The 24830-nt window shown below is 59.1% G+C and overlaps 1 protein-coding gene across 11 annotated transcripts in view; it reads right to left on the reverse strand.

The window, feature by feature from the left end:
- Positions 1-24830, reverse strand: part of EXD3 (exonuclease 3'-5' domain containing 3) — a 66699-nt gene that overhangs the window by 9254 nt on the left and 32615 nt on the right. For 8 of the 11 annotated variants that reach the window (XM_057499294.1, XM_057499284.1, XM_057499293.1 and 5 more), the window contains 12 exons: positions 21650-21750; positions 17426-17499; positions 17294-17332; positions 15461-15627; positions 14907-15123; positions 14368-14578; positions 14160-14269; positions 13523-13685; positions 13279-13445; positions 12622-12783; positions 5050-5103; positions 4742-4873 (listed from right to left, as the gene is read on the reverse strand). In XM_057499294.1, coding sequence (XP_057355277.1) covers positions 4742-4873; positions 5050-5103; positions 12622-12783; positions 13279-13445; positions 13523-13685; positions 14160-14269; positions 14368-14578; positions 14907-15123; positions 15461-15627; positions 17294-17332; positions 17426-17499; positions 21650-21750 — 1597 coding nt within the window. The remainder of the gene's footprint in view (positions 1-4741; positions 4874-5049; positions 5104-12621; positions 12784-13278; positions 13446-13522; positions 13686-14159; positions 14270-14367; positions 14579-14906; positions 15124-15460; positions 15628-17293; positions 17333-17425; positions 17500-21649; positions 21751-24830) is intronic. The other 3 variants (XM_057499286.1, XM_057499287.1, XM_057499290.1) reach the window with 3 other exon arrangements.

Raw genomic sequence — 24830 nt, forward strand, 5'->3', positions numbered from 1 at the left:
GCGATCCCCAGCCTGGACCACGGGACCTTGGCATGCTGTACACCCTTCCTGGGCCCACAGGCGTGGCTGTCCCTGCCCCCTGAAGGCCTGGCTGCCCCTGCCCTCTTGCCTATGGCAGGGAGGTCACTGGGCTCTGCCCTTCCGTGCCCTCAGAGCCCAATCCTCTGCTGCCCCTGGCACCCGCTGAGTCGCGGGCTGGAGCCTTGACAGGCCCTAAGGCCGCAGGCATAGGTCTCCCCCCTGTGGGCTCCCCTCAGCCCAGGCCCCTCCCAAGGAGGGGGCACCTGAGCGGCCTGGTGGAGGTGGGCTGGGCAGAGGGCGGGTGTGTCCTCATCACGTGTCTCAGACAACGCAGGGGGCCACTCGTGGTGCCAAGGAAGGGCTAGAGCGGCTCGCGGAGCCCAGTGGCAGCCCTGCTCTGGTGTCAGGCTGTGGGTGGTGGTCGTGCCAGCCCAGGGGTGCCAGGAGCTGGGGACCCCCAGGGCCATCTGCTGGGAACCAAAGCTGGGCTCTGGCTGAGACCCAGGGCTTTTGTGGAAGGGGAGGGGGCAGGGAGGGACAGGCCGTGGGGAGGGCCACGGGGCAGCTTCATGGGGTGATGAACCCCAGACACTGTGCTAAGCTTGCCAGTGGGGCCACCGCCTGGGCGGGCATGCTGGGTCCCAGCCCAAGAACCCCAGCGGCTCCCACTGCCCTGGAAGCCCCAATGGCAGTAGACCCTCCATGCCACAGCCCTGACCCGTCCTCCCCCAGCCCCATGGCCGGCCCCTCCCACGGCCCCAGGAGCAGCGGGCTGGGGTCTCTCCCTGTGCAGGGTGGTGGCCAGCCCTCCCAAGCCTTTGTGCCTGTGTGACCCCAGGGGCACCGAGTGTGGGAACGGGGCTGGGGGCCACAGAGCACAAAGGCCGGGGAGGGCGGGGTCAGCGGCCGCCGTGCCTCTTCCTGTCTGTCCCTGTGCACACAGTCGGTCGCCAGGGTGGAGGGAGGGTCCCCAGGCCTTGGCACCCCAGCTGGCCCGGGGTCTGGGTGTGTCCCCCCCCTTGCATCCCCAGGGCCCTCTGCCTGCACCCCTCTCCTCTGCCAGGAATCAGCCTGGGACAGGCTTGCCTGGGGTGTCCCCGGGCCCTGCCCCAGGCCCAGCCCCCTGAACTGCAGCTGCGCTCCCCGAGCTCCCTGAGGCAGGTCAACGTCCCGTAGGGGCTTTCCCTCCAGGTGCCACTTCCAGGGCCTGACGTCACTGACTTCCAGGACACCCCCACTCTCACACAGGGGCACAGCCTGCTCCCCACCATTGTGGAGGGGGCCAGAGGGACAGTAAAAATAGACATTATGCCTGGCCATGTCAGGGACTTGCACTGGGCTTTTTTTAACTCAAATTTCTTTGATAAAATACTTTCCCATGGTGGACGGCACTGGGAACACGCTCTTGGCGGATGCTCCTGATGGACAGTCACAGGCAGGTCACCAGCTTCAGGGACTAGGCCCCTGCCCCTATAAGAGGCCTGCTGGGCCCTGGGGTGGCAGGCAGCTGGGCCCCGCCGGACAGGGGTTCCACCATGTGTCCCCAGGACCCATGGGGCTCTGTCCTCACCGATGCCCAGAAGGTGGATCCTGGTGCCAAGGGCACATGCCACATGGAGGCCTGCACTGCCCGGGGACAGCTGGGCCCTGGGGGAGGCGTGGTGAGGCCCCCTTGCCCGGCGCCTGGGCCTCTGCGTCTTCCTGCGCCTCCCACCTTTTGCCCTGACATGCAGCCAGGCTCTGGGAACGCTCCGTGTGCAGAGGGGACTCTCCCTCTGGGAACGGCACCAAAATAGCAGAAGGAAGGAAAAGAACGTGGACTGGCCTGGCGGTGGGAGCCTCCTGGGTGGGGGCAGGGGGGTGCACAACAGCGCTGGGTGCTCAGGCTGCTGGCCAGGGGCCGGCACCCTCTGATGCCTGGGTGGGTTTCCTAAGCAACCCCAGCCCACACTGTGGCCCCCCTGGGCCGAGCAGGGGTTTGCAGCCACACAGGCGCCTGGCCACCACCTTGGGGCACCTGGCAGCACCTTTAATGGGTTTCTCAGGGTCCACCTGTGGGGGACCACTGGCCCACCTCAATCAGCCCTGAGACAGCATCTCTCCGGCTTCAGAATTTGGGTGGTCAGGGCACAGGGTGGGCGGCTCCCGGCTGCTGCTCAGGCTAAGCTCTGGACTTTGCCCAGGGGCTCTGGGAGCTGGTGGTGGTAACGTGGCCTGAGGCCCACCAGCCCTGGTACACAGATGCCTCAGCTCACGGTGACCCTGACCAGGTCTGTAGTCTGGGAAACATGCCCTACAACCCTAACCGGCTGCTGCCAGGGCTCAGCCCTCCCATCCTGCCAGGATTACATTTAGAAATCTTGGTTCTTCAGAGACCCACCCCTTTACCCACCGAGCCCCATCACGCCAGCCTTCCAGGGCCTGTCTGCAGGTGGACCCTCCGCAACACCGGCGTCAGCCGGGGAGTCCCGCCCTGGGGCATGGCCAGCCCACCTTTCTCTAGGGCTGAGCTCAGGAGGCGACGGGACTGTGGGGCCAGGAGGCTCCCCAGCCGGGGGCCCACTTTTCTTTGCAAAGGTGCAGTGGGTGCCAGTGCCCGCCTCACGCCACACACAGGCCTCCCCGTGGGCCCCACCCCACGCCCACTGGCCCTCTGGGGTGTGTCCTTTCTGCTCTGGGGCCCAGGGCAGCCACACGGCCCTGAGCCGTGGACCCTATCTCTGCCCTCGCCAGCCGATGGCTATGGAATGCCTGCTTACTGTGCACAGACAGGCTGAGAGTTGGGGGCTGAGGAAGCCCATGCTCCCCTTCCCCACACCCTGTCCCCTGGGGGTCCTTGTGCATGCTGGTGCCGATGCCTGTCCAGACGAGACTCCAGGGAGCCCAGCCCCAGCCCCTTCCCTCCACGCGGGTTGGGGCTCTAAAACCTAGGAACCCCACCACACTTTTGAATGTATTCGGATCCTCTGCTCCTCACCTGCCACAGCTGCCACTTAGGCACGAGCCCCCAGCACCCCTCACCTGGGCAGGCGCAGCGCCTGCTCCCAGGTCTCCCGCCCCTGCCCTGTGCTAAGAACACTCCAAATCCGCCCTGCTTGCTGCAGCTGGACAGACCCTGGACCTGCCCCCATGACTCTACTGCCCTGATGTGGCTGCACCCTGTCCCGGGGTGGCCGGGCATGGCCCTCCCTGGGGCGGGGCCACGGCCCATCCTGGCCAGGCTGCGGCTTTGCCCCCGCCTGCCCCTGGCGCTCTGACACAGCCCTGTCCTGTGGCCCTGCCCTCCTGCCCCGCAGGGCAGGGACATCCTTGCCTGGGGCCGGCGGAGCCAGGAGGCAGAGCCCTGGGTGTGGGGGGTTGGCGGGGGCGCAGGCTGGGGACACTCTTCAGAGCGGGGGTGCGGCGACTGGCCTGCCCTCCTCGCCTGGCCATCGCGGGTAGGAAGGAGTGTCAGGCAGCTCCCCAGCACGCGCTTCCCGGGGCCCCCGTGGGGGTTTCCTCCCAGCTACCCAACTTCCTGTTTTCTCAAGAAAACACAGCAGCAGAGGCTCTGAAAAGCTCATTAAAATGCCTCCCCGGCGTCCCGGACGTCCTGGGGTCTTTACAACACTTGCCGGCTTGATCACAAAGAGAAGCAGCAGCCGGTTCCTGTCCTCCCTGAGCCCCAGCAAAGGAAAAGGCCCAGGGGCACCTGGTCTGCACAGACTGAACCCAGGCCCTGGCGCTGCAGACTTGAGACCCGGCCTTCTCCCTCCCACCTCCCGCCTGCCCTGGTTGGTGCCAGCCCTGAGGGCCCTGGCTGCAGAAACACCAGGTCGCAGCAAATTTCCTGAGACTGCGGCTCGTGGCTCTCTACTGGACCAGGCAGGCCAGCGTTGAAGTCCCTGTGTGCCTGGGTGGGGCTGCCCCTCTCCTGGCACCATGCAGGTGAGGCCCAGCTTCTGCTGAACAGCTGGGCTTGGGAAGCTGCTCCCAGTGGACACTGTCCGGACCTGAACTGCAGAATATTCGGGGACAGCCAGCATGCCACACCAGGGGCCATGGTGCACCGGGACTGCCCCCTCCGCCCACTCCACCTGCTGTACCCCATGGAATCCCCGACGCAGGTGGCAGCCATGCCCCAGCCTGTCAGGTCCGGGCACAAAGGCCCAGCCAGACAGCATGGGGGCCTGAGAGCTCGGACAGTGCAGCAAGGCCAGCCGGGGAGGGAGAGAAGAGTGGCCCGGCCGCAGCCCCTCGCAGGTCTGGGGCTTGGACGTGGCTGTACCTCTGCAGGACTTCCTCACCCAGACCTTCCTGGATGTCAGGAGACACCCAGAGCCATCAGCAACTCTGGACTTGACTCTTGGAAAACGGGAGCCTCACCAGCCAGATGCAACTTCCGTGGGCTCCCTTTACTCCATCCAGAAGCCCCAGGGGCCGATCCTGGGCACAGGACCCTGGGTATCCTCAGTCCACAGCTGCCTGCCTTGGCCATGCCAGCCCCAAGAAATGCTCTGCCACCTCCTGCAGCCCCCACCCTCCACTGCACACATGGGTGTCTGGGTTGGGGGTGAGAGAAAGAGGTGACGCTCAGGTCAGGCAAAGGCCACCGCAGAACGCGGCTGAGCAGAACCCCCAGGCACAGGGACTCTGGCATCCTACCGCCAGCCATGGACACGCGGGCAGCCCTGCCTGTCACAGAGGTGGCTCCTGGTGGCCTTGGGGCAATGGGACCCACCTGGCAGCGGCTGAAGATGTCTGCGTGGGTGACGTGCACGTTGAAATGCCTGAGCACAGCCTTTGCCTGCTGCCGTGCCTTGAGGGAGCAGTCCACCTGGAGGCAGCGCCCAGCCCCGACCTGGGCCCGGAGCTGCAGAGAGATGTGCCTGCTGAGCGGCGGCCACAGAACCCAGAACCTTCCCAGGCCCACCTGCCGCCGCAGGCTCAGGGTGGGGCGCAGATCCCGAGGTGGGGGTGGCCAAGGGGCCAGGCTGAGGCTCCCTTGGGAAGACGAGGCTCAGAATGAGCTGTCTGTGGGGTCCCCACCTTGTGGTATGGCAGCCCTGACGTCAGGATGACCCTTTCCTCCTGCCTGGCAACCTGTGCAGGAGGCAAGACCGACAGGTGAGGTGGGCATGCTAGCTCCTGGGACTGGGCTGCTTCTGCTCCCCACCTTCCCTGGGCCCCATCCCGTCGTCCAGAGCGGCCTCTGCCTGGACCTGAGCAGCTGTCAGTTCCTGCAGCCTCAGTCCTGGGCATTACCTTGTTCTGTAGATTTGGTCTTAGAGTCATGCAAACAAAAGAAACTCAAAGAATAATCTCTAAAAATCCAAAGATGAAGCAAATGAACCACAAAGAGACAAGAATTCCAAGTGACATGAAAACGCAGCAAATGGACCTTCTGCCTCTGGGTGCTGCGCTACAAACATGAGAAGCACTGGCCGCCATCCCGCGGCTGGCGAGCACAGACATCGCCATTCCGGCTCGTCTGTGCACTGGGACACACAACGGGTGACACTGGTGCCGTGACTGTTAGAATTCTCAGCTGAGAAAAAGAAGATACAGAGTCAAATTAAGGAAATGTCACAATCCCAGATCCGAACAGAAAGTTGCAGTATGAATTTCTGATGTATATTATATGTACACATATTTAAAAGTATTTCATGTCTCTGCCCACCACTAAGACCTAGAAACAAGAACCAGCCCTGTAGCCACGAGCACCTTGTACCCAGACTGGTTTCTAAACAGGCTGCTTGCTAGAGGGAACAAGGGCTTTTTGGTGAAATAGCTGATTCAAGGTCTGAGGCAGAAAATGCACACAATGAAGCTGAAACATCATCTTGTATCAGGAAGCAAAGAAGTCAGCCAAGTCTACAGGTGTCACTTCAGAGGGACCCAGGATATAATGAAAGCCCCCACACGCCCGCAGAGGGATGCACTGTGCACCTGGGAGGTGACGGCAGCATGGACAGAGACATGAAGTACGATCATGTTACTGTGCTCAGCGTGGTTCCTTAAAAATCATTAGTTATCTTTGGAGACGGCAAGGGGCTGACTTACAAATGTAAGATCTAAAACTGTAAAACTCTAAAACACGGGAACATGTCATGATGTTGCATTTGGCAGTAAGGCAGCAAGAGCAAGGACAAGCTATAGGTAAGTTGGACCTCATGAAAATTAGAAACTTTTGTACATCATAGGACACTATCAAGAAATTGGCAACCCACAGAATGAGAGAAAAATATTTGCAAATCTGGTCAGGGATTAATATCCAGAATATATAAGGAACTCCCACAGTTCAACAACAAAGAAGTTAATGACCCAACTAAAAAATAGGCAAGAGACTTGGACATCCTCTGAAGATGCTCAGCAGGCCAACAAACACAAGGGATTAGGGAAATGCAGATCAAAGCTACAGTGAGATGCCACTTCACACCCACTAGGATGGCTTTTTTTGTTTTTTTAAGGAAAATAAGTGTTAGTGAGGATGTAGAAAAACTGAAGCCCTCAGGCACTACTGGGGAGGATGTCAAATGGCCCAGCTGCTGGGGAGAACAGGAGGGTAGTTCCTCAGAAAGTACAGAATTACCATGTGACCCAACGATTCCACTTGCAGGGGATGCCCTAGGAAGCTGAGAGCAGTGGGCTTGAGCGCACACGTGCCCACCAAGGTACATGGCAGCATCAGTTACCATAGCCAGACGGGTGGGCAAACAACCAGATAAAAGTACACACACATATATACATATGATGGGACTTTTCTCAGCTTTAAAAAGAAGGGAATTCTGATACATGCTATAACATGGATGGACTTTGAAGACATTTATGTGAAATAAGTGAAATAAGCTAGACACAAAAGGACAGATATTGTATGATTCCACTCATAGGAGGGCCCTAAAATAAAATTCATTGAGACAGAAAGTGGAATGGTGGCTGCCAGGGGCTGAACGATTGTTTAATGTACAGTTTTTGTTTGGGATGATGACAAAATCCTGGAAACAGATGGTAGTGATGATCATACAACTTTGTGTGTGTACTTAATGCTGCTAAGTTGTACCCTTAGATAAGGTTAAAATGATAAATTTTGTACATATTTTATCAGAAAAAAATAAGGGAAAAAAAGCAAGCCACTGGTTAATCTGTAGTGAAAATAAAATATACACGTATGTGATGAATAAAAAACAAAATTGAAAACACACACACAACTAAAGTAAATACGAGGACAGAGCCAAATGAAAGGCTGTCGGGAGAGAGGCAGGCGGGCCTCACAGAAGCTGCGCAGGGCGGGCGGCGGGGGGTCTTCAGTGACATTGGATGTCGCAAGGCAGTGCAGGCTGTTTCTACAAACCCAGCAACGCTCTCCTCCAGGAAAGAGAGGAAATAGGGACTTTTCAGGGGAAAATGGCCCAAATTAAAAGACAGAGCAAAGGAACTTCTTTTAGCAAGAAAGAGCTTTCTTTTCCTTGGCACAAGGTCTGTTATGCACGTGCACATCCACAGGTCATAAACTCTAAAAGCCACTGAATACATAAAACAAATGCGATAATGTCTAATTTGTAGGATTAAGAAAAACCACATTGTGTTAAGATACCAGAAAATAAGATCAGGTAAGATGGGAAGGGGTGAAAAAGCTAAATTGATCTAAGATTGCTGTATTAGCTTTAACTTTAGACACTGCTAACTCAAATATACATGTTAAAATTTCTAGGGTAACCCTCAAAAGAATAGAAATAAGATTTATAGCAAACTAATAGAGGAAAAAATAGAACAAGGGAAAAAAAGCTGAAAGAATGTAAGAAACAACAGGAAAAAGGAACCGAAAAATTAGGACAAATAGAAAGCCCACATTAGGATAATACAACTAAATTAGAACGAATGTAAATGGACTAAACTAGTAAGTCAAAGTCTGACATAGGCTGTCGGACTGGATTTTTGAAAAATCCATCTAGAAGCCATTTATAAGAAACACACCTTACCTGTAAGAGCGAAGAAGGGCTGAAAATGAAAAGGGGAGAAAACAATATACAAATAACAACCAAAGAACGCTGGAAAAAATTCATTCATATTAGTTAAAATAGACTCATGGCGAAGAGCACAACCAGGCCTAAAGAAGCTCGCCTCATAATCATAAAAAATCTCTCTGAACAGGAAGATATAAGAATTCTAAGAAGACTAAAACAAGATGATTTGACCAACACATTAAGTAAGCTCGATCTTCTGAGTGTGTGTGTGTGAGGTGGGCAGGATGGGGGGGTGATGTGTGTCCTGTAAAGTCCTCAGGGGACATTTATAAAAAGGGTCACTTACTTGGCTACAAGTCTTCACAAATGCCTAAATTGGCAGACTAATTCAGTTAGGGTAGAAATCCGTTTAAAAAAATAACTGTGAAGGTCCAGAAGCCCAAGCTTTCCGAAATTGAAAAACAGCCTTCTAAAGAACTCCCAAGTCAAATAAGCGACTATAATGGACACTCAAAAATTATTAGAGCTAAAAAATAATGAAAATACTACATATCAAAACTAATGGAATGCAATGAGAATGGCACTTGAAGAAAAATTTAGGGTCCTGAATGTTTACATCATAAAATTTAAAAGGCTGAAAACTAACAAACTGAGCATTTCCCTCGGAAATAACCCCAAGAAAGCAAAAGGCAGGAAACTATGCAGATAAGAATTGAAATTAATGAGAAAGAAACAAAAATGCAGTGGAATGGACCAAGAAAGCCAAGTACTAGTTACTTGGGAAGACTTACTGAATCGACAGATCTCCATCAGACCCAGGAAAAAGCGGAACCAAAGAAAGCAAGAATGAGGGAAACGCGAACAAAGCCGCAGAGGTGTGCTGGCCTCAGGGAGAACACCGACACCTCGCACAGCCGGAATGTCGGCCGAAACGCACACATCCTAGAGAAAGATGGCTGACCGAGAGTGACTCGAGATGCAGCGAACTGCAGTCCTACGACTGTCAAATAAGGGGGTTGGCCCAGAAGTTCCTCCCTCTGAAACATCGGCTCAAGACGCCTTGCGGTAAGTCAGCAACATTTGAGAAGAAAATCCAAATATCACTTAAAGTTGCAGAAAACAAGAGGACAAAGTCCCTAATTTGTTTATGAGGCTAGAAAAGATGATGACAAAGACAGGTTGTATGTCACACATCCTCCTGAAGATAGACCCAGACTGCTCAGAACAAGAATTGCAAACCAAAGCCTGCAATATATTAAAAGGGTGATATTGGCCAAGCTGGATTTAACCCAGAAATGCAAGATTATTTCCAAATTTAAAATGTTAATTATGTCATTTACCATGTTCACAGATTAAAGGGAAGAAAGCCTCCATGGCTATCTCAACAGCTACAGAGATGCGTTAGGTAGAATTCAGTTTATGTCGCAATAGATACGTGCAGCCCATCGTTGGGGCCTTCCTCGGCCTGGTGGACCACCTCGCTTCATCGCGCTCAAGTCAGAAACGAGAAAAAGGGGGCGACTATCAGCACTTCTACTCAACATGGCCCTGGAGGTCTCCATGGAGTAACGGGGTAAGGGACTGGAAGGGAAGGCATGAAGCTTCCACTGTTTGTAGATGTCCAGAGACCCTAGAAAGGGTGGGACCGGGGAGAGACCTGGGCTGACGTGGGCTGAGGGTCCCCAACCACCCCTGCTCTGGCGGCTCCCTAGGACTCGGCACACAGTCATGCTCGTGGCGAAGATTCATTGTGGGGAAAGGACAGGAGACAAAGCCAGCGGGTGGCACAGGTACACGGGAGGTGCGGTGGAAGCCAGGGCCAGCTCCTGGCCGCTAGGGGAGGCACGCGGATGCACAGCAGCTCTGACAACTTGTGTGTGGGGCACGCGGTCCGTCGGGGCGTCCAGGGGAGATTCAGCGGCCAAGGTCTGCACGGGGCGCTGGCCGGTGGGCAGCCCACACCCACGCTGCAGCCCCAGGAGGAGAGCAGGTGCCCACAGAGCTCCCGGTCTGCACGGCCCTGAGTGGGGAGCGCTTCACCAGCCAAGCGCCCAGACACTGGCCAGGGCGGCTGCACCAGCAGGTCTCTCTGAGGACGGGGTCAGAGGTGCCCTGCTAACTCTTCGCACAGACACTTCACAGAACGCAAGGCACGGCGACGCTCAGCGTCCTTGATCAGAGGGAGGCGAATTAGGTATGATGAGCTACAGCTTGCCAGCCCTCACTGTGACTTTGATTTGTGCTGCAGCTCAGCCACTCCCAGGCTGGCATGGTGGCTGCGGGAGACGAGGCCTCTGGGGCCGATACAGGAGCCTCGGGGCTGCAGGCGCCCTTCCTGCCCTACGTGGGCAGCACACCCAGTGTGCCAGCCGCTCCTGTCATTCGCGATACTTTGAGGGAAATGCCCTGAGGGCGCCTGCACCTGGTCACTTGGAGTCTCTCCTCCAAGGACGCCAGGATGGGCACCCAGGGGCAAGTTCTGCGTCACCTCTGCCACATCACACCATGGACTGCTGGGGACCTCTGTTCCCCTGGGGACGTGCGTTTCGATCTGTTGGGGTCACAGGACCACCCCAGAAGGCCCAGGACCAATCAGAGGCCCCCCTGCAGGTGGGCCTGCGGAACCCGGTGTCGGCCGGGGCACCTGGGGAGGTAGGGCCTGCTGACGCTGCGTCCCCACTAGCGGTCTGCTCGGGCCTTCCAGACTGGGCCACGACCCCCAAAACCCCCAGCCTCTGCCCACAACTTCACCCAAAGCTCCTTCCGCTGGCAGGCCTGTGGCCAGCAGCGTGCACTCCTGGTGCCAGCCGCGCTGGCTTTCTGCGGCCCTGGCAAACCTCCCCCGGCTGCACACAGCTCTGCAGTGGGCCCAGGTTGGCTCCGTGAGCCCCCGCCTGTTCAGTGCTGGGCTCTGGGGGAGGGCCTGCTCGCAGGCTCACTCAGGCTGGCAGGACCCAGTCGCTGTGGGACCTGTAGGACCTCTGGGACTGAGGTCCCACCTCCTTGCCACATGGCCTCTGCCCTCGGCAGCGACGTTGCCCGAGTCCTTCCCCTGCCTCTGGACCTCGCTTCTGCCCGTCAGGGTCCACATGACGGGCCGCCAGAGCTGTTCAAGCTGATCTCTCTGTTCACGGTCAACTGATCGAGAAGTAATTACTTCTCAAAGCTCACAGGTGTGACATGGGGGTGGGGGCCAAACCCTGCGCCCCCTTTGCTGGGGACCCCTGCACTCCTGGGGGCTGGTGGGAAGGCACCTCTCCGCTGGCTCCTGGCCTCCTGGCCACTGATGCCTGGTTTGGAGCCCTTGGGAAGCCAGGCTGGCCACCTTGGTCCCAGCCCCTATGAGCTGGGAACAGCCCTGGCTGGGTTGTTCTCCACAGGGATGGCGGTCAGGGATACCGAGGCACACCCACCTCCTTGTCCTGGACGTGGGGACCAGGCCTCTGGGAGCGGTGGCCGTGAGGGGCCAGGGAGGGGGAGAGAGTGGACATCCATTCACGGAGGCGAGGGCCGGCTGCGCCCTGCTGAGCCTCACCCCTGGGCAGACCCCTCTGTTCTTCCAGCCCGTCTCCTCACTAGTTGGGAGGCAGCGTGCAGAACAGCTGCCCGGGGTGCCAGAGGATCAGTGAGCTGAGCCGTATGTGGTGGCCTTGCCCCGGCCTGCTGCACAGTGTCTTCTTGCCACAGGCAGACGGATGAACCCCACTGCTGTGCGGCCCCAGGGCCCCTGACCAGCTCTGCTGTGGCCGGCTAGCTGGTGAGCATGGTGGCCCCTTCCCAGAAGGATGCTCCCGGACACGTGACGGAAACCGCAGATTAAAAATCAGAATTCCAATGCAGCCGCCTCTGTGCTCATCCACAGCAGGTGGTTCCCTAAAGGCAAGAACCCTACGGCCCACCCATGGCCGAGTGGAGCAGAACGCAGCCCCTCAGCACACCGGAATGCTCTGTTCCCGGAAAGGAGTGAGGCGGGCGCACAGAGTGAAAGTAGCCAGGCCCAAGGCCCCACGGCGGGTCTGCCTGGGAGAAATGCCCAGAAAGGCAGCCCACGGACAAGGGGTAGACAGCAGGCAGGGCGGGGGAGATGACGTGAAGTGGGTGCATGCCCGGGGCCAGCTGTGGCAACAGCCACACAGCTCCCTGATGTGCAGAAACCCACACACGTGCACTTTAACTGGCGAGGTGTGTGGTGTGTGAACTACATGTCGATAGACCTGTTCAAAACACTACATCCAAGTTCAAACCTCTGAATTCTGAGGCCCCTGCTTGGGGTTCCTTCATGGCCTGAGGCTGGTGCCCCCCAAGTGGGATCCTGTTGTGGGTGAGGCCTTTGTGGGGAGCGCCTTACACACCGGATGTGGCTTCTTGGAAGAGGGAAGGCCTTACAGGCAGGCAGCGTTTCCAGGGGCCAGGACCACGGGGTCTGACTGTTGGGCCCAACCCCAGAGGGGCTAACAGGGCTCCAGCTAGCAGTCCAAGGTGCTGGGCAGCTGTAAGTACTCCGTCCTCGGCAGCTCAGGGAGCCCTGCCCTCTGCCCTGACGTGGTCCCTGCAGCTGGGGCGCCGTGGTGGCAGATACAGCCCCTGTCCCGGCGGACAGACAGGTGGCGTGGAGACAGGGGGACCCTGAGTCCGGATGGCAGGGACCCCCACTCACCTCGGCCGCTCTGCGGTGGTCCTCGCCGGTGCCCAGCATGAGTGTGTCGACGCCCAGACAGCGGAGGCTCCGTGCCAGCCCCTGCAGCATGTTGTCGCACACCACACGGAAGGCCCTGGCCGGCACCGCAGGGGCAGTGCCCTCACCCTTGGCCACGGGCACCTGCAGCAGAGCCCTGCTCAGCAGCCCGCCACCCCGCTGGCCCCCCCGGCCTTGTGGGGACCGAGGCCCCAGGGGCTGTGGGGCACCTCTTTTTTTTTGTTTTTTTACTTTAAAAGAGAATCATGAGCAGTATGTGCTCAGGGCAGAAAGCAGCAGAAAAACAGAAACAAAACAAGGCGAGTTGCCTGCACCGGGCCCCATGATGGGCCCCACGTTCCTGGCAGGGGTCTGTGGCACCCAAGCCAGTGAGGGGCCCAGGGGCAGCGCAGGGACATGACCTGGGGGCACACCACGCCGGGTGTCTGGAGGGCTGGGGACCCCACCTCCTCTAGGAAGCCAGCCGGCGCCCAGCCTCCCTGCCCTCTGGGTGGGGGGCCCAGGCCCTCTTGGAAGCTGCTGACTCTCCCTAACCAGGCCTCCTCCTGCTTTAAGGACAGTGACCAGTGATCCTCCTCCCGAGCACCCTGATAAAGGGACCCTGAGGGGCTCACCCACCTGGAGAGCTGGAGCTGAGGCCTCCTGCCAGCCGGGCAGTTCCCCGGCTCCAGATCTCTTGCTGTGCCCAGGCCTTGGGCTCCTGGCCAGGTTGTCCAACAGGAGGAAGCGGGCAGGCTCCCTGCACAGAGCTTGGTATACCTCCAACAGGCAGTAGGCATCGGCGGCTGGGGTGGGCAGAGGTCCAACTCAGCCTCCAGCATGGGGTGTGGGGCATGGGGGCAAGGGGGAGGAGGGGGCGCACCTGCATAGACCAGCTGCTCCTCGCTTAGTGGCCGTCGGTCCCAGTTAGAGAGCTGCTGTGTCTTGTCCAGAGGCTTGCCCAGCACCTGCTGCACCAGGAGGCTGAGGCCCCGAGGCCCCCCGGCCCTAGCCACACCTCGGACAGGCTCATCTGCCATCCGCATCTGTGGAGATAGTGCCCTTGTGGGGAGGGGCCTGCTGTGGAGGGAGGACGGCCACCGCCCATGTCCTTGCTGCCCTCCACGTGGCTCAGTGCAGGGAGAGACGGCACAGCTGGCCTGGGGGGCCTGTGCCGGGCCACAGGGCTCTGGGTGCCCTCCTGCACCCACAGGCCAGCTCCAGAGGCTGATGCCTTAGCCCCCAAGGGTGACGCAACGGTCTCCTTTGAGAGGCACCCTGAGCAGGACTGGTTCTGGGGAAAGTGTGAGGATGTGCGGTGACATCCTCTGGGCTCTGGGGACCTGTGCCAGGGAGCAGGGCTGGAGCCTGGGCCAGCCCGAAGGCTCGAGAGGCCAGGGGCAAGTCCTGCCCACAGACACCCTGCCAGCCTGGGGCAGAAGACACCCTCCTCCTCAGGCACCAGCAGGGAAGCGAGGGCCCCTAGGGTCCCAGAGCCCCACCCCGCCCGCCACACCGACCTGCCTGTGCACCTGCAGCAGGTCCAGGCCACCCTGCAGCTGCTTCTCCACATGGGCCAGGGCAGGGCAGGAGGTGCCCAGGCTCCGAAGGTCCCCTGTCATCCCATAACCTGAGGGCAAGCACCATTGGCATGACGGGCACGTGAAGAAGGGGCCCGAGCCTCACCTCAGCACCCTCCCCCTGGGGCAGGGTGGGGGCTCTGCTCACCCAGCTTGGTGATGGAGGGGTCCAAGAGCAGCCGGGACACCAGCTGGGAGAAGGCCTGCGTCACCAGCCCTCCTGCGGGCTCCAAGAACACGGGCAGGTCCAGCAGGAACACATGGCCCTCTACTGCCAGCTGCATGAGCGACGGCCGGGGCCGGCCCCCCATGCCAAAGGAGGGCCTCCACTCCACGTCCACACCAACCACCCGGCCAGGCTGCAGACAGTGGGGTGTCAGCAGGGAGGGCTGTGAGCGGGTGGGGCCCACCCGCAGCAGCAGGGCCATGGCTGGGGACTTGGGGGCAAAGCCAACCTGCCCCCGAGGGTGCGTCTGGGAAGGCGGCCTGTTGGGTGGGCCTGCCCAGCCCCATGAGCTCCCACCTGAGCAGGGCTGGGGCTGGCCCCTGACTCCCCTCAAAGTGCGAAATGAAGCCTGGAGCCCTCAGGCAGAGACTGTGGCTTTAGCGTGTTGGGGTGGAGGCCAGTGCCAGCACCTGTGGGCAGGTGCCCAGAGTGAATGAACAGCTGCGGGGCTGGCAGCCCACCTGCAGGAGCTCCTCCTCGTGGCTGGCCAGGTCCCCCCAGGAGGCCAGGAAGTGGATGTCTCTCCTGGCGATGGGCAGCTGGTAGTGACCATCCGTCCTGTCCGCAGAAGGCCCTCCAGCTGGCCTGGGAGGAGCAGAGCTGCAGCACCCCTGCACTCGTGCCCCCACACTGTCCCTGGTGCCCCCCAGCGCCTCTGGCCTTGAGGGGCAGAGAGCGCTCGGGAGGGCTGGCTCTGTGGGGTTCGCTCCCTGCAGCTGCTCCTCCACCTTGCCCACCGCCTGCCTCCCAGGCTGCAGATGCCGTTTCCTCAGGCCTGGAGGGCTGCAGGCTCCGGCCACAGGCCTGTGGCCAGGTGGCTTGTACCCAAAGATGGGTGCCAGGACCCTACGGTGTCGTCAGCCCCTTGTACACCTGCACTCGGGGACACGGGGCGCCCCTTCCTGGGTTTCTCTTCATTTCTAATTCCCAAATCGCATGAATATATGAGTTGTGGTCACTTCCCAAGGGCTGGGGACCAGCCCCCTTGTCAGCCCCCTTTTCTGGGGGTGCTCACCTCTCCTGCAGCCTAAGGCAGCTGAGCTCTGCAGCCACCGTGGCTGGCAGCCGCCCCTTGGGCAGGGAGAGGTCCGGAGCACAGTGGACGGCCGTGGCCATGTCCCCGTGAGAGGCCAGCAGCTGCACCAGCTGCTCCTGCAGCCACGGGCTCTGCCCCACCAGGCCCTGCGGACGGAAGGGGATGGGGGCTCCACTGCTTGGCTCTGCCTGGACCCGGGCAGTCCTCAACCCTGGCCTTGGCGGGAGGGCTGTCCCCAGGAGTCCTGGAGCAGCCCCGTGACTGAGGCTCCTGGTCGGGCGCCGGCCCGCTGCCCCACCCTGAGCCTGCGGCCCCTCCCCACACAGCGCTCTCGCCAGCATCTGCCAGCAGACCCCTCGTGGGCCCGGGTCCTGGGCACAGGACCAGCACCGCCTTCTAGAGCACCCTGGCCCTGAGCCTGCTCTGGCCATGGGCCCTCTTCCCCTCGGCACCCCGCACGCAGGGGAGACATCCCGAGGGACACCCCTGCACCCGTGCTCCAGAGCGTGGACACTGAGGGGGCCCTGGGGGTAGCAGTTGCTGTGGGGGCCTTAGGAGGCCCCCTCCCATCCGGCTGGCTGCATGGAAGCAGAGGGGCCCACGCAGCCCCCCGTGCTGGCTCAGCCTCAGGAACCCTGGACAAGGCCCAGCCGCTGCTCCCCGGCCCGGTGGAGGCCCTCAGTCCTGACTGAGGCCACAGGTCGCTGTAATGCAGGTGGGAGGGGATGGGACACCCTCCCTGGGAGCCTCAGGCCCTCGTCCTTCTGACTTCCCCGGGGACCCCTGCTGGCAGGCAGATGACCACCTTCCTGACAGCTCGGCCGCAGCCTCAGGCCGCCCGCTTCCCGCAGGCTGCAGGCTCCCACGTGGACAATACGTGGAAACCCCTCCGCACTCTGCAGGATGTCCGCTGGCCTTCCGGTCCCCTGGCCTGGGCACCCTGGAGGGATCGCCTTCCGGGCCTCCGGGGGGGTGGGGGGTCCACGTTCCTCTCTGATGACTCACCCCCACCACCCCACCTTCCGCTACAGGGGCAGCTCAGTGCTGCCCCCTCTGGCTGCCCCAGAGGGGAGTGACCCCCGACCCCAGCGGCCCTTGCCTTCCTCCAAGCAGCCTGATCCATGAGTGGGGACAGCTCTGCACCCGTGGTGGCCCTGCCCAGCTCAGGCCTGAAGGACAGAGGCTGCTGGACAGCCCCGTCTTGAAGCCATTCTGCTGGAGTCGGCAGCCCCAGGCGTGGCCACGGGCCACCCCCTCTGCTCCTGCATCACCCCTTGGGGCATCTGGGGACTGAACCCCCGCCAGGCCCCAGCGGGCACGGAGCAGGGCGAGCAGGGGGCCCAGGAACGTCTAGTTTCCCCGAGGTGAGCTCCGGAAGCTCCAGAGACCCTCTCCGCCTGTCGCCAGGGACTCTGCTCCCAGATGGGTGAGGAGGGTCCAGGACGCTCAGGCCCCACCTGGGCCACGGCAAAGCCCGCCTCTCAGCACAACCTCTTGCCTGCCACTCCTGCCAGGGTGGCAAACCTGGCCTGCACCACATCCCCTGGGGGGTGTGGGCTGCAAGGGGAGGGCCTTCCTCCACACATCTGCTCTGGACCTGCCCACCGACCCAGCAGCCTGTGCGTGATCATGAAAGTGCACCGGTCCCCCCACATGCACATGTGAGCCACGTGCCACACACCTGGTCCACGTGCATGCTCGCGCTCAGGGACACTGGCCACCATGCCTCGCCAGGCCTCCAGGGAGTGTGCACCATGCCATGCAGGGCTTCCAGAGGCCTGGTGAGTGTGGACAGGACCCCTCCCGACTCACCTGCACGCAGTCAGCCCAGTTCTCCTGAGACATGGTTCTCTGCAAAACGAAGGCCAGGGTGACCTTTGCAGCCGTGCTTGGAGCCCCCCATCTGCCCGGCCAGGCTCGGGGCTCTAACCGGGGTGCACGTACCTCCACAAACCGCTTGCAACACAGGAACCGAAGGGCTGCCAGGCGCTGCTGGGTGGCAGCATTGGGACACAGCGCTGAAAGAGGCCAGGGCTCGCTGCGGGATGTGGGGGCGGGGCTGCAGCCCTGCCTGTCTTCCCACCCCTCTGCCCCGAAACTCCTGCCTGCCTTTCCCACCTGCGCCTTGGGCCCTGGGCCCCCATGCCGCCCTGCTCACTGCCCACCAGGCCCCAGCCTCTCCTGGGTACTCTGGATCCCCTCCCTCTGGAGGGACAGCAGCCCCACCTCCCCTGGGCCTCCAGCCTTCCCTCCAGGCTGGACCCTCTGCACATGGTGGTGGGTGTGCTTGCTTCCTGTCCTCCCGCTGGGAGGTGGGGTCACCGAGGAAAGGGCCCCAAGAGTTCAGTGCTTCCCCATCAACCCCATTCTGCTCGGAGCCTGCGGAGGCCCAGGAAGGGCGCCACCCGTCCGCCTCCTGGGGCCGGCTGTCCCTGCAGCTTGGGATGCTGGCCACAGGGCTCGCCTGCCTGCGCCTCCCCGAAGGGGCCTGGCCTTCCCAGGACCTTGGCTGGGCCTCTGTGCTCTTGAGGGGGCGGCTGCCCCAGCCAGCAGCCCAAGGCCAGCACTGTGGAGCACCCTCTGCAGACAGCGAAGGCCAGTGTGGCCCCGAGCTGGGGCTGGAACGGAGGGCCGGCCGCTCCTACCCTGCTGACTGCAGCCTGTGCCAGCACGTTTGCTGGGGGCTGCCCACCTGTGACCCAGGCCTGGGGAGGGAGGGCTTGGGAGAAGCTCGGGGTGGACAGGCCAGCAGGATGCCTGGCCCTCGTCCCATGTCTAACTCTGTCCACCTGCCGAGGACACAAGCCAGCCACGCGCAGGCCCATGGCCATGATGGCTGACACACAGTGAGGACAACGGAGGTGCCGGGGCCCTTACCTCCAGGCGGGCATTTCTTAGGGCCTTGGCAACGCTGACCTGTGTTGTCTCAAATTAGGAAGTTCTAGGTCTGCTGCAAAGGGGTGACCTTGCTACCCTAAGGCCTTGTGGAACAGACCCGGGGCCCTGGGGGAGCTGCGGATGGGGCCCACAGCACCTGTGCGTCAGCAGACTGTCTCCGGCAGGCCGGACTCCTTGCTCCCAGTGGGGCCCAGGCTGAGGGGCCCACAGAAAGCATCTGCTGCCCTGGAGCCCTCTCAGCCCTCTACACCAGCAGGAGGGAAAGTCCTAAGGCTTGGCCGAGACTTGTGGGGTGGTGTGGACGCTCCATGTTCTGAGGGCACCAGGCTGAGACCAGCTCGATGTCCAAAGGCTCCTTGGGCCCCAAGCCCCGGAGCCCCACCCCAGGCCCAGATCCTGCAGTGCAGGCCCCTGGGGGTCAATGAATGGCCCTGCCCGGAGCCTGCACCTTGGGTCCAGCTGGGGCCCTACCACACCTGGCTCTGTGGGCCACAGGCCCACCGCCCTCCCTGCCCCTCCTGGGTGAGGGAGCCTCTGCCAGGGAGCAGCTGCCATCGACCCTATGGTGGTCCTGCACTGAGAGCTCCTGGAAGCCCATTCTGCAGGTAGCCTGGGTGTCTGCACCCCACATGCCTGCTGAGCTACACTAGTGGGGCTCCCCCACTTGGTGCCCAGGGCAGGTGTGTGGGTGTGTCAGAAGCCCCTGTCCCAGGGCTTGGTCCTGAGTGGGTCCTGCTCATCCCAGTGGCACTTTCCTAGCTGCAGGGCAGCTGCCCACACCTCACACTTCCCAGTCTCTCATACCCACACAAAGGTCTGCATCACCAGTGCCCTCCTTGGGGCTTTTGAGTCTAAAACTCCACCCTCTTGGTTTTACTGCAGAGCTGGAGGGTGGCTCCTTCCCCACAGCTGCTTCCCTTGCTGTCTCAGGGGTCCCACTGCCCAGCCAGTCCTCCCAGACCTGGCTCACGTGCCTCAGGACAGGTCCCAGTTCCTGGCGGACCCTGACTGATCCACTGACAGCTTGGCCCCTCTTGCTTCTCCCATCTACACACCTAACATCACAAGGGCCTGGTTAAAACTGTGAATCAAAGATGTGCCTCTGTCTTTGCAAAAAGGTGCAAATACTGTCCTCCTTTGTGTGGGCAGCCACCTTCACCCAGGGGCCAGCTTCTCAAGGGTGGCAGGAGAAAACCTGGTAACTAAGCCTCCAAGGGAACAAGGCAGATGATGACAGCCAGAGACGGTGCTGAAATGCAAAGACCACTGAGCAGCCATGAGCGGGACGCTCCACGGAAAGCCGAGGCAGGAAACACCCCCAGGCAACAGGGAGCCCCAGGGAAACAGCAGCCCTGACAAAGAACCAAGCTACAACTTCTAGAGCTGAAAAATCAGCCCCAAACATAAACAATGCATTGATTTTGTAATGTGGTGGACACAGATGCAAAGAGAATTAGTGACGTGGAAAAGGGAGCAGGAGAAATTAGTTTGACCACAAGACACAAGAGTAAAGAGAGGAAGAGGGCGTGAGGGCACGGAACCCGCGGAAGAGCAGCGCAGCGGGGCCAACAGTGAGAAGCACAGCAGTGAGAGCGGAAGTCAGCACGTGGGACAACGTCAAACAGCAAAGGGCGCCATCCGCAGAGCGGGAGGCAGCCTGTGGAGCAGGAGGGAATGTTGGCCAACCACACATCTGACGAGGGTCATGTCCAAACACATGAGGAGCGCATGCGACTCAGTAGCAGAAAACCCCAAATAATCCAGTTAAAAAATGGGCAGAGGACCTGAGCAGATATTTTCTAGCGAGACTCACAGAAGCCAACAGACATGTAAAACAGTGCTCGGCACCCTTAAACGTCAGGGAGATTTGAATCTAAAGCACAGTGAGACGTCACTTCATACCTGTTAGAATGGCCACTATCAACAAGACAAGACATGACAAGTGCTGGCGAGGATGTGGGGAAATGGGACCCTCGTGTCCTGTTTGCGGGAATGTGAATTGGTGCAGCCTCTACGGAAACAGTATGGAGGATCCTCAAAACACTGAAGATAGAGCTACCGCAGGACCCAGCATCTCCGCTGCTGGGCATTTATCCAAAGGAAATGAAATCAGGATCTCAAGGGATATCTGCACCCCTGTGCTCACTGCAGCATCGTTTACAATAACTAAGACATGGACACAACCTAAGTGTCCATAATGGATAAAGGAAATGGGAGGAATATATACAATGAAATATATGAGTACAGCCATAAATAGAAGGAAATCCTGCCATTTGGGACAACGTGGAGGATGTTGAGGGCATTTTGCTAAAATTAAGTGTTAGACAGGGAAAAACAAATACTGTGCAATCCCACGTGTCTGTGGAATCAGAAAAATCAAACTCAGAGAGAGGTGACTACAGCGAACAGTACCGTGTCACAGAGATCTCACGGGCTCTCACACAAGAAAATAATTGTAACTGTGTAGGTGATGGGTGTTAGGTAAACTTTGCAATATATACAGGTATCAGATCATGTGTTGTACACCTAAAACTAACACAGTTTTATATGCCAGTTAGATCTCAATAAAACTGGAGGAGAAAAGGCCCAAAGCCAGTTCTTTGAAAAGGCTAGAACTTCCAGTGAGATGGGTCAAGAGAAATAAAAAGGGGAGAAGGCCCGAACGACTGACACCCAGAATGCTGTTGGCATTTGCAAGCTGGTGAGGGGACGTCACGGACAGCCCTGCTGGTGCGTTAGGAACAGGTGGTGAAACGCATGTCTGGAAACCCCACAGCAGCGGAAACGGGCCGGTGACGCGTGTAAGTGGGAAGCAGTGTGAGCGAGGCGGGGCCGCCACGGGAAGGCAGGGTCTGCACATAGAGCCGATCGCCGTGAACTGCCACGTTAACAGACTAAAGGGGACGCGCGACGTCATCCCAGCAGATGCGGGAGCACCCGATGCGATCCAGCACCCATTCCTGATCCACACTCAGTGAGCCGGGAATTGAACGGAATTTCCACAATGTAATGAAGCGAATCTGAAAGACCCTACCGATGACTTTTCCTTTGCCAGGAGCGGGAGATGAGCTTGCGGGAGGAGCACAGCGCAGCCCTGCCCCCGGTGGGGAGAGGGGCTCACGGCTCATCTGCGGCACAGTGCCCAGGCCCGCGGTGGGCTGCCGAATGGCAGCGGGGCGCCCGAGACGGGAAGAGGAGCAGCAGACCCCGCCACCTGGACGCGGGCAGGGAGCCCGCCCGGGCCTTCCGCAGGGGGTGGGCCTCACTCACCGGGGTCCAGGCCGTACTTCTCCCGCAGGCCCAGGACCTGCCGTGTCAGTGCCCTGGGGCTCAGCTTCTCCAGCCTCCGGGGGGTCACCTGCAGGAGCCGTCTGTGGGGACAGAGACACGGCTTCTGCCCGGCGCTGCTTTCTAAGTTAATACATTTTAACATGTTCATTTCTATCAAAGTCATACACATGTACCATTTAAAGCTCAGGTAATTTTACCAGGCTTTCAGGAAAAGCAGTATGTCACCCAGTGGGCTGGCCACCGGCACACTGATGATGGCCTGGTCCAGGGTCTGCCTCTGTGTCCCTGCACCGTGAGTTCTCCCTGATGGGTTTTAAGGATTCTGTTCAGATGTCTCTCCATGGAAGGCCCTCCTCCCTCACTGCCTGCACCCTCAGGACTGAGTTCTCAAATAAGCCACATGTGCTGTGCTTGCAGTGTGACTGTGCAAATGCCGGCAGCTAAGCCACTCTCCAGCCGTCACAGAGTCCACACTGGTGGAGTCCACTGCCTCTGTAGGCTCCTGTCTGGGCACCAAGCTTGCCTCGCCCTGTGCTTACTAGGTGACCAGGTCCAGACCTGCCCTGTGTCTCTCTGCATTGGCTGTGGCACCAAGGCCGGGCGGCTGCCGCCCGCTGGCTCAAGAGCTCGGCTGAGCTGAGACTTCTGGGTGAGAAGCCCTCAGCGCCAGCTGATTCCTGCGCCGCTGAGGCTCTGAGCACTGTCCCTGCCGGCCGGGGGTCTGTCATCCAGCCACTCCGCAAGTCTGACGACACCGTTCCCGTTCCCTTCTGACGCAGAACAGGTGTCCAGTGAGTCCTTTGGTAATTTCTTTGGTGATTTTCTCCCTCCCATGTTCTCTGTTTTTTCCAGGAATCCCATTATTTGGATGTTGGGCCTTCTTGACAGTCTCTAATTTCCCTCTTTGTTTTCACTACCTTTGGAAAGTATCTTCAGATTTATCTTCGGAACCTCCTGCCACACTCCTCACTGACGGGAGCGCTGTGTGGGTCCTGGAGACCTCTCCCTCTTTGGCACAGAGCTGCAGGACGCCAGGGCCCCGGTCCCAGAGGGGAGGGAGGCCTGACTCGCCGGTGAGCCCCGCCCCCGCCCCCGCCCTGTGCCGGGAGGAGTCTGGGCTTGGCCCCCGGGCCTTCTTGGGGCTCTACTGCTGAACTCCACTTGCTTCTGGCACTCGTGGGCCTCAGCTTTCTCAGGCCTGCTAAGAGTCACTGCCTGGTCATCTGCTCGCTGGCTTCCTTTTAAAGCAGAGGGGCAGTAAATGCTCCTGTTTATCTGCCAGATGCACTTTTAAAAAGAAATGCTTATGCAGGTGTAACTGAACTCTGGTGTGGAAATGGCAGATGTATTTGCGTTTGTGATCGCCACAGAGTGCAGCAGCACCCATGCCCCCTGGGCCCCACCCCCAGCCAGCCACATCTCATCTCCCTGACCAGGGTATTCGGGCCGCAGACACGTGGAGCTGTGGAGCATGGACTCTCAGGGCCCAGCCTCCCGACGCCCATCACTGTGACAGCAGCTCCAACCTCCTTACTCTGGGTTCACGGACGGTAATCTGCACCCATCCTGCTGCCTGATGGGCACTTGGGTTTGTCCCCATGCTTGGTGATTACGAGTAAAGCTGCTGTCCCTGTGGTCCTCCTATGGGCACTGTGCCCATTTCTCCCAGGCAATGCAAGGTGGCGTTGCTAAGTTGGCACTGGTGCCCAGCTTTCTGAAGCAGCTGCCCTGCTTTACAGCCCACCCGTAGCGCCTGAGTCCTACTTGCTCCATACCCTTGCCTGCATTTGGCATGTCAGACTTGAAGTTTTAGCCATTATGTGTGTTTTGCAAATATTTTCTTCCACTCTGAGCCAGTCCCTTCATTTTCTTGACTAACTTTGATGTCAGTTGATTTGATTGCTAATATTTTGTTCAGTTTTGTAGCCATGTTCATGAGATACACTGGATTTTAATTTTCCTTCCCCCAGAGTTCTTTCCAAGCTTTGGTATCAAGTCTTCAACTGGCTGAACAGAGCAAGATGCGACGAGGTCAGCTGTGATCTCTGGAGGGATCCGCCTAAGACTGGTGTGATTTCTTCCTTAAATATGCAGGAGAACTCACCGGGGAAGGCCGCTGGGTCAACGTTTTCTTTGTGGCCAAGTTTTAAACTACAGATTGACTTTATTCACTAGGTACTGGCCTATTCACATTTTCTATTTCTTCTTGTATCAATTTTGGTAAATCGTGTTTTTCAAGAATTTGGTATATTACATCTAAATTGTCAAATATATTTGCTTCAAGTTGTAAATGATGCCCCTCAACACATCTCAGCGTCTACGGTGGCGCTCACTTTTTCATTCCTGTTATTGGCAGTTTACAACAGGCGATCTCTACCTCAGCGCCTCTTCATGACCTGTGCCTGGCTGGCGACCTCACCGTCCCTTCCTCTTTCATGTGTCGGCTGGGACCCGCACAGCAGATGAAAGCTTTTTCCTACTCCCTGGAGCATTGCTCTAGACTCCCGGATTTTTAAGAATTCAAGGCGTTAAGCTCTGCAAACATCACCGTCTGTCTTCTCAGGCCGCCTCCAAGAGGGGCTGTTCCTTGTGGCGGGTGTGGTATTCAGAGACGAAGGTCTGTTTGCTAGTACGCTTGCTGTGGGGTGTGGTCGTGTCCAGGTCCTTTCAAAGCACAGAACTAGGAAATTTTTAAAATTCATTAATTCAAACCAGTGTCTGTAGGTAAATCTCAACCACAGGGCCCCCCTTGGCCCCTGCCCACTGTGCAACGCCCCTTCATGACGGGACTCCCGACTCGGCAGCACGGTCACTGTTGCTGTCTTTTTTTAAAACACATAATAAGAACGTGGCAACTAGCACCCATGCCTGGCCTGGGGCCCCGTGTGTGTTGCCCATGTGTATCTTACCATGTGAAGTCCAACAACCCTCCAGGACAGGCAGATGTAGCCCCATGTCAAGGACGGGAACAAACCCAGAGGGCAAGAGAGTTGGCACGGCTCCAGGGGCACGGCCTGGGCACAGTTGACCCTCCCGGGGCCGGGACCTGGCCTTGCTGCCTGCTGACAGCGCCTTCAGGCCTGGGAAGTGCAGCACCACACATGTGGCCACCCTGCCCCCCGCCCTCATCTCTCACACGTGCACACAGGCAGTTTCAGGG

The sequence above is a fragment of the Manis pentadactyla genome, chromosome 3 (assembly GCF_030020395.1).
Source record: "Manis pentadactyla isolate mManPen7 chromosome 3, mManPen7.hap1, whole genome shotgun sequence".
Classification (NCBI taxonomy): Eukaryota; Metazoa; Chordata; class Mammalia; order Pholidota; family Manidae; genus Manis; species Manis pentadactyla.